The sequence below is a fragment of the Oncorhynchus mykiss genome, chromosome 6 (assembly GCF_057628025.1).
Source record: "Oncorhynchus mykiss isolate SJ-2025 chromosome 6, ASM5762802v1, whole genome shotgun sequence".
Lineage (NCBI taxonomy): Eukaryota > Metazoa > Chordata > Actinopteri > Salmoniformes > Salmonidae > Oncorhynchus > Oncorhynchus mykiss.
Window position 1 is genome coordinate 45,702,680 of NC_143027.1, and position 14,454 is coordinate 45,717,133.

Here is a 14,454-nt window from a genome sequence, read left to right on the forward strand (position 1 = left end):
AACTCCAAGCGGCTGTCATGTGCCTTTTACTGAGGAGAGGCGTCCATCTGGCCACTCTAACATAAAGGCCTGATTGGTGGAGTGCTTCAGAGATGGTTGTCTTTCTGGAAAGTTCTCCAATCTCCAGAGAGGAACTGTAGAGATCTTTCAGAGTGACCATCAGGTTCTTGGTCACCTCTCTGACCAAAGCCCTTCTCCACCAATTTCTCAGTTTGGCCAGTTGACCAGTTCTAGGAAGAGTCTTAGTGGTTCCAAACTTCTTCCATTTAAGAATGATGGAGGCCACTGTGTTCTTGGGGACCTTCAATGCTGCAGAAATGTTTTGGCACCCTTCACCAGATCTGTCCATCGACAGAATCCTCTCTCGTAACTCTACGGACACTTCCTTCGAACTCATGGCTTGGGTTCTTCCCTGACGTACACTGTCAACTGTGGGACCTTATATAGACAGATGTGTGCCTTTCCAAATCATGTCCAATCAATTGGATTTACCACAGGTGGACTCCAATCAAGTTGTAGATACATGTCAAGGAGGATCAATGGAAACAGGATGCACCGAGCTCAATTTGGAGTCTAATAGCAAAGGGTCTGAATACTTATGTAAATAAGGTATTTCAGTTTTTATATTTTTTACCTGTTTTCACTTTTACATTATGGGGTATTGTGTGTAGATTGCTGAGTCCCCCAAAAATATGTAATACTTTTTAAAATAAGGTTGTAACAAAACAAAATGTGGAAAAAACAAAGGGATCTGAATACTTTCCGAAGGCACTGTACTTAAGTATCAAAAGTAAACATAATCGCTAAAATGTAAAAGTTTACATAATTTCAAATTACTCATTTTTCTGTCCTGCTGAGCATTCAACATGTAACGAGTACTTTTGGGTGTCAGGGAAAATGTATGGAGTAAAAAGTACATCATTTTCTTAGGAAAATAGTGGAGTAAAAGTAAAAGTTGTCAAAAATATAAATAGTGAAGACATACCCAATAACACGACTTAAGTAGTGCTTTAAAATACTTTTACATAGACCTTTCCTGAAGTCTAATAACTAGTGGCCTCATGGGTGGAATGCTATTAATATTTTTCATAAATTCATAAATAATAAACATTGTGTTAAAAAAGCAGAAAATCCGGTGTTTCTATGTCAAACAAGGTTTGCTATATTTCAGTCTTCTGTGTAGTATATAAACTGTAATATTGTGATGCAAACTCAAAATCTGACATGGTACAGGTGTCTACTTTTATTAAGCCCGTAACAATGTGTGTTAGGTGTATGCTTTTGTTTCAAAGTATATTTGTTTAAGACTACCAAGAATCACTGTGTGTGACCCTGATTTAGCCCACTGCAGCAAAAGGTTATTAGGTACTTTACACCACTGGACCTATGTGAGTGTTGTCTGTGAATGCAGCTGACAGCAATGTCTACTAGGCTATGGGCATATGTATGGGAGGTTATGGGCCTATGATTGTGAGTGTTGTATGTAAGTAAGTAGGGCTGTGTGAGTTAATATTAGTCATTTAACAGATGCTCTTATCCAGAGCGACTTACAATTAGTGCATTCATCTTAAGATAGCTAGGTGGGACAACCACATATCACAGAGTTGTGTTGTATTTGAGTGTAGCTGATAGCAATCATAGGCCTATGAGTGTGGTACATAAGTAAGTATGGCTGTGTGAGTGCTGTAGCCATGTTAGTGTTTTATATGAGACTGACAGCGATGGCGGGAATTGTGTTTTCCAGACAGCCCAGACGCGGTGGTGTCCCCTGGCATTCCCTGGATCAGTGGGGTGAGGAGGACTTTGCTTGTACAAACTCTTCAAGCGTGGTTGGCTTCCCGTGATGACAAGGATAAAAAGACCGCCACCATTAAATATTCACACGCGAATGTCTGAGAGGGGCAAGGGGGGAAACAACCCCACACCCCCAAGCACACACACTAACACACCCGCTCATACACACACAAATGTACACATGCACGCACACACACACAAACACACACACTTAGGGGATTCTGTGTCAAACCATCTGAGAGGGAATCTCTCCCCTGACTTCTCAGAAGCATGTCTCTATGTGCTCTACTTCTAAAGACTTGGTTGCATTTTAAGAACAGTCTGCCTAAGTCAATCACATCATACACCATGCTGCATGCACCAGAAGTGACATCACTACGTGTATTTTCAGACAATAACAGGAATTTAAAATCTCCTTGCTGTATGATTTTATTGATGTGTTGTGTGAGTACACTTTCTCATGTAAATAAAACCACGGCAGATTGAATAGAGTAGGGAAGAAATATAACAAGGAAAGACAGAATGGGGTTGCTGTTGTAAAGTGTCGAAACAATGTTCAGAGATACTAATAGTAAGGCTAAATGCTAACAGACAAAGCTAACTCCACCAGCGCCAGCTTCCAGCATACTAATAGTGAAGCTAAATGCTAACAGGGTAAGCTAACTCCCCCAGCAGGCTTCAAGCATACTAATAGTTAGGCTAAATGCTAACAGGCTAAGCTAACTTCACCAGCTAGCTTCAAGCATACTAATAGTTTTTAAAAGTTTTTTTATTTCACCTTTATTTAACCAGGTAGGCCAGTTGAGAACAAGTTCTCATTTACAACTGCGACCTGGCCAAGATAAAGCAAAGCAGTGCGACACAAACAACCAAACAACAACACAGAGTTACACATGGAATAAACAAACGTACAGTCAATAACACAATAGAAAAAAGTGTGTGCAAATGAGGTAAAATTAGGGAGGTAAGGCAATAAATAGGCCGTAGTGGCCAAGTAATTACAATTTAGCAATTAACACTGGAGAGATAGATGTGCAGAAGATGAATGTGCAAGTAGTGATACTGGGCTGCAAAGGAGCAAAACAAAATTATAACAATATGGGGATGAGGTAGTTGGATGGGCTATTTACAGATGGGCTATGTACAGGTGCAATAATCTGTGAACTGCTCTGACAGCTAGTGCTTAAAGTGGGTGGGTGCTGCTATGGTGACCAGTGAGCTGAGATAAGGTGGGGTTTTACCTAGCAAAGACTTACAGATTACCTAGAGCCAGTGGGTTTTGAGACGGATATGAAGCGAGGGCCAGCCAATGAGAGCATACAGGTCACAGAGGTGGGTAGTTTATGGGGCTTTCCTGACAAAACGGATAGACTGCATCCAATTTGCTAAGTAGAGTGTTGGAGGCTATTTTGTAAATGACATCGCCGAAGTCAAGGATTGGTAGGATAGTCAGTTTTACGAGGTATGTTTGGCAGCATGAGTGAAGGATGTTTTATTGCAAAATAGGAAACCGATTCTAGATTTAATTTTGGATTGGAGATGCTTAATGTGAGTCTGGAAGGAGAGTTTACAGTCTAACCAGACACCTAGGTATTTGTAGTAGTCCACATATTCTAAGTCAGAACCGTACAGAGTAGTGATGCTGGATGGGCGGGCAGGTGTGGGCAGCTATCGGTTGAAGAGCATGCATTTAGTTTTAATTGCATATAAGAGCAGTTGGAGGCCTTGGAAGGAGAGTTGTATGGCATTGAAGCTCGTCTGAAGGTTAGTTAACATAGTGTCCAAAGAAGGGCCAGAGGTATACAGAATGGTGTCGTTTGCGTAGAGGTGGATCAGAGCATCACCAGCAGCAAGAGCGACATCATTGACGAATACAGAGAAAAGAGTCGGCCTGAGAATTGAACCCTGTGGCACCCCCATAGAGACTGCCAGTGGTCCGGACAACAGGCCCTCCGATTTGACACACTGAACTCTGTCTGAGAAGTAGTTGGTGAACCAGGCAAGGAAGTGATTTGAGAAACCAAGGCAGTTGTCTGCCGATAAGAATGTGGTGATTGAAAGAGTCGAAAGCCTTGGCCAGGTCGATGAATACGGCTGCGCAGTATTGTCTTTTATCGGTGGCAGTTATGATATCGTTTAGGTCCTTGAGCGTGGCTGAGGTGCACCCATGACCAGCTCGGAAACCAGATTGCATTGCGGAGAAGGTACGGTGGGATTCGAAATGGTCAGTGATCTGTTTGTTAACTTGGCTTTCGAAAGACCTTAGAAAGGCAGGGTAGGATAGATATAGGTTTATAACAGTTTGGGTCTAGAGTGTCTCCCCCTTTGAAGAGGGGAATGACCACGGCAGCTTTCCAATCTTTGGGGATCTCAGACGATACGAAAGAGAGGTTGAACAGGCTAGTAATAGGGGTTGCAATAATGGCGGCGGATCATTTTAGAAAGAGAGGGTCCAGATTGTCTAGCCCAGCTGATTTGTAGGGGTCCAGAATTTACAACTCTTTCAGAACACCAGCTATCTGGATTTGGATGAAGGAGAAATGGGGGAGGCTTGGGCGAGTTGCTGTGGGGGGTGCAGAGCTGTTGACCGGGGTAGGGGTAGCCAGGTGGAAAGCATGGTCAGCCGTAGAAAAATGGTTATTGAAATTCTCAATTATCGTGGATTTATCAGTGGTGACAGTGTTTCCTAGCCTCAGTGCAGTGGGCAGCTGGGAGGAGGTGCTCTTATTCTCCATGGATTTTTCAGTGTCCCAGAACTTTTCCCAGTTAGCACTACAGGATGCAAATTTCTGTTTGAAAAACTGCCTGTGTATATTGGTTCCTAACTTCCCTGAAATGTGCATATCGCGGGGGCTATTTGATGCTAATGCGATACGCCACAGGATGTTTTTGTGCTGGTCAAGGGCAGTCAGGTCTGGAGTGAACCAAGGGCAATATATGTTCCTGGTTCTAAGTTTTTTGAATGGGGGCATGCTTATTTAAGATGGTGAGGAAAGCACTGACTGACAGAATGAGGTCAATATCCTTCCAGGATACCAAGTCAATTAGAAAGGCCTGCTCGCTGAAGTGTTTTAGAGAGCGGTTTACAGTGATGAGGGGTGGTTGTTTGACCGCAGACCCATTATGGACGCAGGCAATGAGGCAGTGATCGCTGAGATCCTGGTTGAAGACAGCAGAGGTATATTTAGAGGGCAGGTTGGTCAGGATGATATCCTATGAGGTTGCCCGTGTTTACGGATTTGGGGTTGTACCTGGTAGGTTCATTGATCATTTGTGTGAGATTGAGGGCATCTAGCTTAGATTGTAGGATGGCCGGGGTGTTAAGCATATCCCAGTTTAGGTCAACTAACAGAACAAGCTCTGAAGATAGACATATGGTGTCCAGCTCACAGCTGGGGGCTGATGGTGGTCTATAACAAGTGGTAACGGTGAGAGACTTGTTTCTGGAAAGGAGAATTTTTAGAAGTAGAACCTCGAATTGTTTGGGCACAGACCTGGATAGTGTGACAGAACTCTGCAGGCTATCTCTGCAGTAGATTGCAACTCCGCAACACTTTGGCAGTTCTATCTTGTCTGAAAATGTTATAGATATTATAGTGAGGCTAAATGCTAACCCAACTCCTCCATCTCAGGCTCCAGAGGGGGTCTCACCTGCAGTAGTTGTGGCTGCCAAGACCCCCCTCTCCATTGGGGTACTTGAGGGTGTTGTAGGGGTGCTGGAAGGTCTCATTCCAGAAGAGGCATGGCTTGCCCCCAAGGAGGCTTGTCTGGTTTTGGCAGCCCCTGTAGTCCCCTCCATTGGCTGTGTAACATTCTGGAGAGAAAAAGAGAGAGAGGGAGAGGGGGAGGGAAGGAGGGGGGGGGGATTAGGGAAGGAGGGGGGAATGAGGGAAGGAGAGAGGAAGAGAGAGAAGGGAGAGAGGGGAGAGAAAGATTTAACAAGTGTTCACTGTGTTTGGCATTTCGAGAGAAAGATCTATTCTGATAAAATCCAAAGCTTGGCTGAGTTTTTTTCAGTCATGTTTTCACATCAATGTAGTGACCTAGTCTGTTGTTAATATTGGGCCAAAAGAGTAGGCTTGAATTATTCGTGTTTTACACAAATAGGATACAATCGAAATAACTGTAAGTCTTGGAATAGTTGTGTTCTTTACCCAATTTTAGATTCTAAAGATGGCCAAATGTGTTAGATAGCTAGTGTGAGATCAATCACACAATATTGTTCCAATTAATGCCCTCCAAATGTGAAGGGTCTTGAGAAACCCACTACGATGTATACAGTAAAAAACAAAACAGGCATGGTTTGAATTTTCTGTCAAATTGGACGACAACCATATGGAGACGAGAGCGAGAGAGAGAGCGCGAGAGCAAGTGAGAGAGAGAGCGAGAGAGGGGGACAGAGAGAACAAACTAAAGCATGGTTAAACAACTTCATCTCCATTCTAACGCTCAAGCAAAACACAAAATGGAGAAAATAAACACTTTTTTTCTCAGACAACAAAAGAAAGAGTAACCAAATTATCACAGCCAGTGGTGAAGGGAGTCTGATGAGCCCTCATTGCGCAGTGTTTCCCTGGGGCTCAGAGGGAGGGAAGAGGGTCTCTGGTCTGGCCAGCACAGACACAGGCACTGTCTGAAAATGCATCTTAAACTCTCATCTACTTGAGGTGCAGTACAGTGAAGTATAGAGCGAAGCTCTGTCACTTCTACTGTCCACCCTGCTCGCAGTGACAGCCATTTGCCCTGAGAGATGACGCTATGATGTCGGTCTCTTTCTGCTTCCCCTTTGGAGTCTAAAGTTTAAAGCTCATTTCCTGTTCCACAGCATCTAGGCTAGAACATCATTCAGATCAGTCTATCCCAACAGCGTTGTCTATAGACCCTCTTGAAGCAGCCCTGTACAGCTTGTTACCGGCCTGTTTGGGAAGAGACAGCAGCATCACAGAGCCTTGGAAGGACTTTTCCCAAAGTCACCCACGCAACTCAGCCCTAGATGTGTTAGTTCACAGACGAAGGAGTCAATTAGTCCTACCACTTGGTATTGGTCTCCCCTGATTCCCGTGTTCTCCTCAAGAGACCCTTACCCAGTCCTCCATAAGGCTGATCTATGGAAGAACACCGAGCAAAATACAGCAGAAACTAAATCAAAACGACTTCAGTCATCCAGTGTTGTCTGTATGGAGGTTATGGAGGTTTGATATCTGAAACACAACTTGTCTGAAGTCATTCCTTCTATGTCTCGTGCCAAAAGTAACAGGAAACACATACAAAGAAACTCCAACAACGTATTCTACACTAATAATCACATACAATAGTTTCCCTCGTGAAACACTATGTTCTTGCAGAAAAACGAGCTGCCTCCATGTCAAACCAGGAGAGGCCTCTAGTTGCTTTCAGTGTCATGTAAAAGTGGGTTTAAATTAAAGACATTTAGGGCAGGCACAATTGTTCGGTCAGCCCTATCCACGATCCATCAGCGGTATGACAGACTGACAGGCTTCACTGCTCGTAAGGAGCTGAGGGGTGTAGGGTTTCAGTAATTATGAAGCCACTCCATTGTCTGTAAACCGTAAACAGCTCCTCACTCCCTCAGTGAATTAGTTCTGCCAGTGTCTAGGTCTGCGTGGCTCAGTATCAGCCAAGCATCATAAATATACCTAGAGACTAAAGTGAAGGGGAACGAACATGTATTCATAAAAGTAGCAATCCGGCTTTATAGCGTTAGGAGACGTGTCACACTCGTATGGGGAGTATAGAGAGAATGTAAACAGAAAGAGATAGCATCAGCGATCAGTCTGGCGTTCAGAGGACAGATGAGGTGGTTTAATATGGATGAGTGTGTGTGTGTGTGTGTGTGTGTGTGTGTGTGTGTGTGTCACAGGATTCACACTGAGCAGTGTGGAGAGTTTGAGGGCCAGTTCCAGTGCGTTTATGAGTCACTCATATCCCAGAGCAATCACGTCAAGGGTGCTATACTCTCCACTCCAGTCATCTTAGACAGACAGCAGTACCTTGCAGGAAGCGTTGAGGCAGAGCCTTGCATGACAAACAGGCCTCGTGTCGGTCCTTCAAACTAGACACACACACACACTAGATTGAAATTGAAGCGACTGATGTTATTGTGCCTGCTTTACAAAGCAATAGATCAGAAGAGAAAAGAAGAGGAACCCAACGTGACTTTGTGAAATGTCTCCTATTTGTTCAACTTTTGTGAAAGTGTACTGTTTCAGTGTTCAGTACTTTGGATACTACTCCTGCTGTTGGCAGTCATGTCCCTGCTATGGCGAAGCTATCTAACCCTTCCAGGACGAGACGGTAAATAAGACAGTGTTTTCCTAGCGGCCGGGCCAAGGGCTTGATGTGGTCTGAAGGCACCATTTGCCTGCGGTGGGAATGGGAAGTAGTGTATCTGCAGGGACTCAGAGATAATTGAGGCCATCTTAAAGATGAATGGAGTGTTTAAAAGGTCTGCGGAGGAAGGGAGGGAGGGATACCATGCACATGTCCTTCAAAACGAAAGTTCCTCCCGCTATAGGATGAGGATAGGAAGAGAGATCCAAAAGCTGTGACACAATCCATCCACTTACTACAAGGTCTCCATCCAAAATGGTACACTATTCCTTATTTAGTGCACTACTTTTAACCAGGAACCATCAAAAATAGTGCTCTATATAAGGGAATAGGAAGCTATTTGGGACATACTCCAGCTGTCCTCTTCCCTCTGATTGGTGACTATCGCCACCTCAGCCCCCCCCCCCCCCTCTCTGTCAGCATGTGACCATTCCACTCATGTCACATGACAAGGGCCTTTCTTGTGGTTGCATCACAGCCTGATGGGAAACAGAACCAGAGACCACGACCGCATGAGAGAGAGAGAGAGAGAGAGAGAGAGAGAGAGAGCGAGTGGGGAGGGGGGGTGAGTAGAAAAAAAACTCTTAAATACATGCAAGATCCTCAAATAGAAAAGTCCGGGAAAAGGGAGGAGAAGAGGAGGATGGAGGACTCGCCCCAAACCCCAACCAGCAAAGTCTTGCGCTCGCAGGATACCACACAAACCCAAGAAGTCTTAAAAAAGGAAAGAGAGGAGGATAATTCACTGAGAGCTAATCGCCCTGTTATTATATTTGTCGGGATTTGTGGGCTAATTACTTCCATACTAAGACTTCAAATAGTGCTCGTTGGCGAGTGATGGAGAGAGAGAGAGAGAGAGAGAGAGAGAGAGAGGGATATATAGAGAGGGGGAGAGAAAGAGAAAGAGAGAGGGAGAGAGAGAAAGAGGGAGAGAGAGCTGTGCCTGCCTGCTTGTGGTCATGTGATTTCATTGGTAAACAAAACAAACAAGCAGACAAACAAAGGATGTTTCTCTGTAGAGAGCTGCCAGGTCACGCTATTAATACAGCACTGTGTTGTTGTGTTAGCTATGAGCAGGGATGAAACAAAGCGCGAGATAATTACATAGGTCTGGTTCTAAAGACAGGAGCTTCCTCCATCCCTCTCTATATCCCTCCATCCTTCTATCCATTCTGCCATCTTTATTGCAACCCAGTAGGGAGTAACAGAGGGACAACCATGAGGACTGACTGTAGGACAGACTATATATATGTATTTTTACATTTGTATTTATTTCATCTTTATTTAACTAGACAAGTCAGTTACGAACAAATTCCTATTTACAAAGACGGCTTACCAAAAGGCAAGAGGCCTCCTGCGGGGATAAAAAAAATAAAAAATTAAACACGACAAGAGAGACAACACAACACTACATAAAGAGAGAACTAAGACAACAAACATAGCAAGGCAGCAACACATGACAACCAAGCAACCAAACATTATTGGGCACAGACAACAAACAGCACAGGGCAAGAAGGTAGAGACAACTATACATCACGCAAAAGAGCCACAACTGTCAGTAAGAATGTACATTTGAGTCTTTGATTGAAGAAATTGAGAAAAAACTTTCCAGTTTGAGTGATTGTTGCAGCTCGTTCCAGTCGCTAGCTGCAGCGAACTGAAAAGAGGAGCGACCCAGGGATGTGTGTGCTTTGGGGACCTTTAACAGATTGTGACTGGCAGAACGGGTGTTGTATGTGGAGGATGAGGGCTACAGTAAATATCTCAGATATATATGAGGTAACTGACAAAATAAAGTAAACACCAACATAAAGTGTCTTAATAAAGCATTGGGGCACCACGGGACGAACTCGGCTAGGCGAAACGAACATGTGTGCCTGCATACTCCGTTAAAATACCTTCATTTGAGAAACAAGAAAAAACGAGTCAATAGTACTGCTTGTCCATTTGGAGACACCGTAGTCAGTATACACTTCCTCAAAATAGTCTGAATTAATGTAAGATAATTCAAGAAATCTGTCAGTAATTGTGACGTTTCTGCCAAGGAGATTTTATTTGCGCGATTTTACATTTTACTAACATGCTGACCACAGCCCGCGTTTAGCTAGCGAAATGTCCAACCACGTTTCGTGTGTTTCAACCTGTCCCGAAACGAATATACTGTTGACTAACCCCATTCCGTACAAATTTGCGCAACCGCGGCATTCAAACGAGGCTGCAATGTAAACTAATGGGACTGTAGCGACTGTGTTGGCATCAAAATCTGGTGTGAGAACTACATTTCTATTCAAGCGTTGATTGACATGGTAATGGACCGATAGTACTGGAGAAAAGTTTTAAAAAACGAACCCCTCTGACACTGTACGTAAAATTGCGGCGTTTCATGACGTAACGTCCAGCACGCATCCAGCACGTTTCCTCTCTCTACCAGGTATAGCGCTTCTCTCGCAGATTAAAACTAAGAAAGGGACAGGGTCAGGGGGGGGGGATACCTAGTCAATTTGACAACTGAATGCATTCATTTTTTGCGTCATCACCGCAAGCCATCATGACTCTCAAAAGCCGTTATTTACTTCTGAAGATAACTTTAGCGCGCCCTAAAAACCTGATTCAAATTCGACATAAACTCTTCATAGTGTTTTATTTATGTTTTAGAGGTGATAAGTTGGACAGATTGGGTTTCCCCACACTGCTCATCTCCCCCTTTCCCTATCACACGCTTCCCCACCCGCCATTTTTAAAAAGACCCGATGGAGCTCATTGCCTTCTTCAATCATGCAGAGATGTGCAGCATGAAGGTCTCGTCATTGATTTGGCCGGAAAGGGGATAAATTGTGCTTGACAATGGTATTCATATTACAGTTGACCTGGAAGTATTACGTTTTTGGGGCGCTAAAATAAGGGCAATTGTACGCTACAGTGTGATGTACAAAAGTGCGTTCGCTAACTATAGTTGGTTCAGAGTTATTTTTGATATTTCAACCTGCATGTCCTGATCGCGTCTGGTGTGGATGGACAAAATCAGCATGCGTGCGAAGGCGGACGCAAGCGTATGCCCGGCCTAGTCAGAATGTAAAATGTTTGGTGCAGTATTTCTCAAGTGAAAAAATTTGAATGAAAACGATTAGTCTCTGGTTAAAAACACCCGCCCGCCTGCAAATGCAAGTAGATTTTGGCATTGGTGGGTAAGATATCTATTTCACCAGCCAGGTTGGCAGATGGTCAGGGCTCCACAATGCGAGCATTTCACTCGCATTTGTGAATAAAAATAGTCAAGTATGATCACATTTCTAGTCAAATAAATTCTACATTAGCTGTTCTTCAAAGTATTTTCCATAGCTGGTAAATTGGGTCAAAGAACTATGAAACCTACATAGCCTATTCCACCTTGCGCTGCAACAATGCCTGGCTGGGGGGCTGTGCACATGTGAAGAGCTGAAAGATTATTTTTTTTATAAGCACAGCGCACAGACATACAAGTTGGTCTAATTTACTTGAAACAAAATACTATTTCCATTGTTTTGTTCACAAGCTAGGTTGTTTTCCTGTTATTGAATTTCAACTGCTAGGGAAAGGAGAAGACAACGCTTCTCTACTCGTCAGACTCAATCTCGCAAGCACAAACATGACTGGAGTTGCGTTAGGACCCCAGGCATGGAGTCATTGCTGGGGACCAAAACTAACAAAAACGTTACAAAATGTTGTCATAACATATGCACAAACCATCCCAAACTGTTTAGGCTGGGAAGCATGCAGAGGCCTTCAGTCCACACTTCCCTGTTTACGAAGCGCGTGACAAATAGAATTTGATTTGAGGAAGGCACCGCATGGCAGAGGGGGAAAACATATTTTTACAGGTATACTGCAGGGCTGTGAAGTTTTATGCAAGTACAGTAACTTATTTCCCATGAGGTGTTTTAGATACAGTATTCCACTATGGGATATCAGGAGTCTAGACTTACAGGTTACAACTGTGACTAAACAGGCAAGATGCTCTCATCCTTGCAAGGGTCAACAAAAGTGTGAACGTGACTGAAAAAGATAGACTTGCTACAACATCATTGAAAAGAGTCTTATTCCCACGTAAGTGAGAGATGCCCATTCACTACCTCAATGTCTTCCTCCAATACAATGCCTCGTTTCCTTTAGAGCCATTGTCCTTCTGTTTTGTTAGTGGCCTGAATAAGGGAGCAATAAAACCATGGAAACCCAATTTAGCCCTAAAATAGCTTCAACACTACCCCGAATACCCCTCACACACACACACACACACACACACACACACACACACACACACACACACACACACACACACACACACACACACACACACACACACACACCCACCCCAGGCCACCACCTCACCTAGTCCAAGTCCAAGGGAATCCTTGCCAAAATGGAATCAGTAGCATCTATAAAATGTGGCTGCTTCTTGGTCTAACGTGCTCCTTATTATTTACTTCTACTCACGCCGTAATGGGAAGAGACGAATGTAGCCTTCAGTTCTCTCTCTCTCTATTGTCAGGATACAACATGCCGATCGAAAGAAAAGCTTAAAGAAACAAACGTTGTCTCAAGCTGCGATTTGGCCTTCAATTAAAGTCTTTGACTGATGTCGGAGAATCTATCAGAGAATAGATTAAAGGTGATAAAGTATCTACCTTTAAAACAATCGCCACAGGGGTTTGGAATGATGTTTGACAGAACACAGCAGCACAGACGGACTGAGGGTACAGCTTGGTCTGGGTGACCCGTGGGCAAATGCTGCGTCCCGATTCTCCACCCTTTTACAGGAAGTGTGCACTTCCACCATTGTCAAATCCATGCGAGAAAGTGTGGAAGTCAAGTGCACACTTTGGGTGAATGGGGGGATGAGGAAGTGAAAGGTGAAAGATGTGACTTATACACTGACTATGACCTGAAGGAGGACGTTGAAACAAAAGTGGAAAGGAAGGACCTGACATGTGTGAGGACGAAATGCCAACGTGACACAAGGGAGGACGGGTGTCACGTTAAACTACTTCTCCTTAGCACCCCCTGTCAGTATCCCTGTTTCTTCTTGAGTCACTTTGCTCTAGCCATCTGCAGGTTCAGTGAGACAAAGACAAATATGAAAATGAAGGCGTATTTTCCAAACATGATTGAAAGGGTATTCATATCCTCACCTCCTATTACACACACACACACACACACACACACACACACACACACACACACACACACTTCACCCCTGCCTGCCTCGCTCCATTACTGTATCTCAAGCTAGTTAATCTGCCATGTCCCAGGCCTCTAAGTGGACTAAGTAGACAAGGTTAGCAGGTTAAACAAATATAGAGGGGGATATGTCCATCCTGCTACACCATTCCGCATACTCAACACATGCTCCCGGTGAACTCACTCTAAACCAATTCTGACACCAGAGTAAACAAGGTGGAGATGAGGTTAGGGGGAGAGAGGTGAGGGGAGTGAGTGTGAGTGTGTGTGAGAGAGAGAGAGAGAGAGAGAGAGAGAGAGAGAGAGCGAGAGAGAGAGAGAGAGAGAGAGAGGGTCTCAGTGGATACAGCCAGGGGCCGCATTTATAAAACGGACTTACGATCAATTTTGATTTTAAGTATGATTACGCAGAATACCACGTCTAAGTAGTTATTTATAAAACCTTACATTGCCGTGGAAATGATCTTATCTCTCCTCAAAGTCTAGACTTGACGTAAGTGATTTTCCTACTGGTTATGTAGGGGTATTGCAGTTTGGGACGCATATGCGTCCAAACCTGTGGTGAACTTTGCATTAGCTTTATGAACAATTTGTTAGGAATTATCAATTAAAGGTGTGAGGAATGAACTGCCAGACGCAAGGTGTTTTGAATTAAAAACAGGATGCGATGTTCTATAAATAGTGTGTCAAATTAGAATAAAGTAAACATGGCTGTTCTGGCGTTACTGGAAGACATTGAAAATCTGTGCTTTTAGAAGCCAGAGTTTTCAGAGACCAGAACGACTTTGCGGACAATGATCCATGGTCTATGGCCTATCGTCTCCCAAGAAATCTTCTGTTAGATTTGTGCGCGGATTTAGTCCCTAATCTGGAAAGGAAGACACTCTGTAAATCAAGCCATATCCATATCTGTCCAAGTACTGTCCACTCTGGGATTCCTCACTACTGGGACATTCCAGAGGGAAATGAGTGACAGGTCGGGTATATATCACAGCCATCATTCAGCCACATCGATTCTACACATATTGGCGATTCTACACATATTGTCCATGAGATACCCATTTAGTTTCCCATTTACACCCTCATTTCATTTCC

At 43.9% G+C, this 14,454-nt stretch overlaps 1 protein-coding gene across 2 annotated transcripts in view; it reads right to left on the bottom strand.

Moving 5' to 3' along the window:
• Nucleotides 1-14,454, bottom strand: part of kremen1 (kringle containing transmembrane protein 1) — a 113,502-nt gene that overhangs the window by 72,653 nt on the left and 26,395 nt on the right. For both annotated transcript variants that reach the window (XM_021606619.3, XM_021606620.3), the window contains exon 2: nucleotides 5,446-5,608. In XM_021606619.3, coding sequence (XP_021462294.1) covers nucleotides 5,446-5,608 — 163 coding nt within the window. The remainder of the gene's footprint in view (nucleotides 1-5,445; nucleotides 5,609-14,454) is intronic.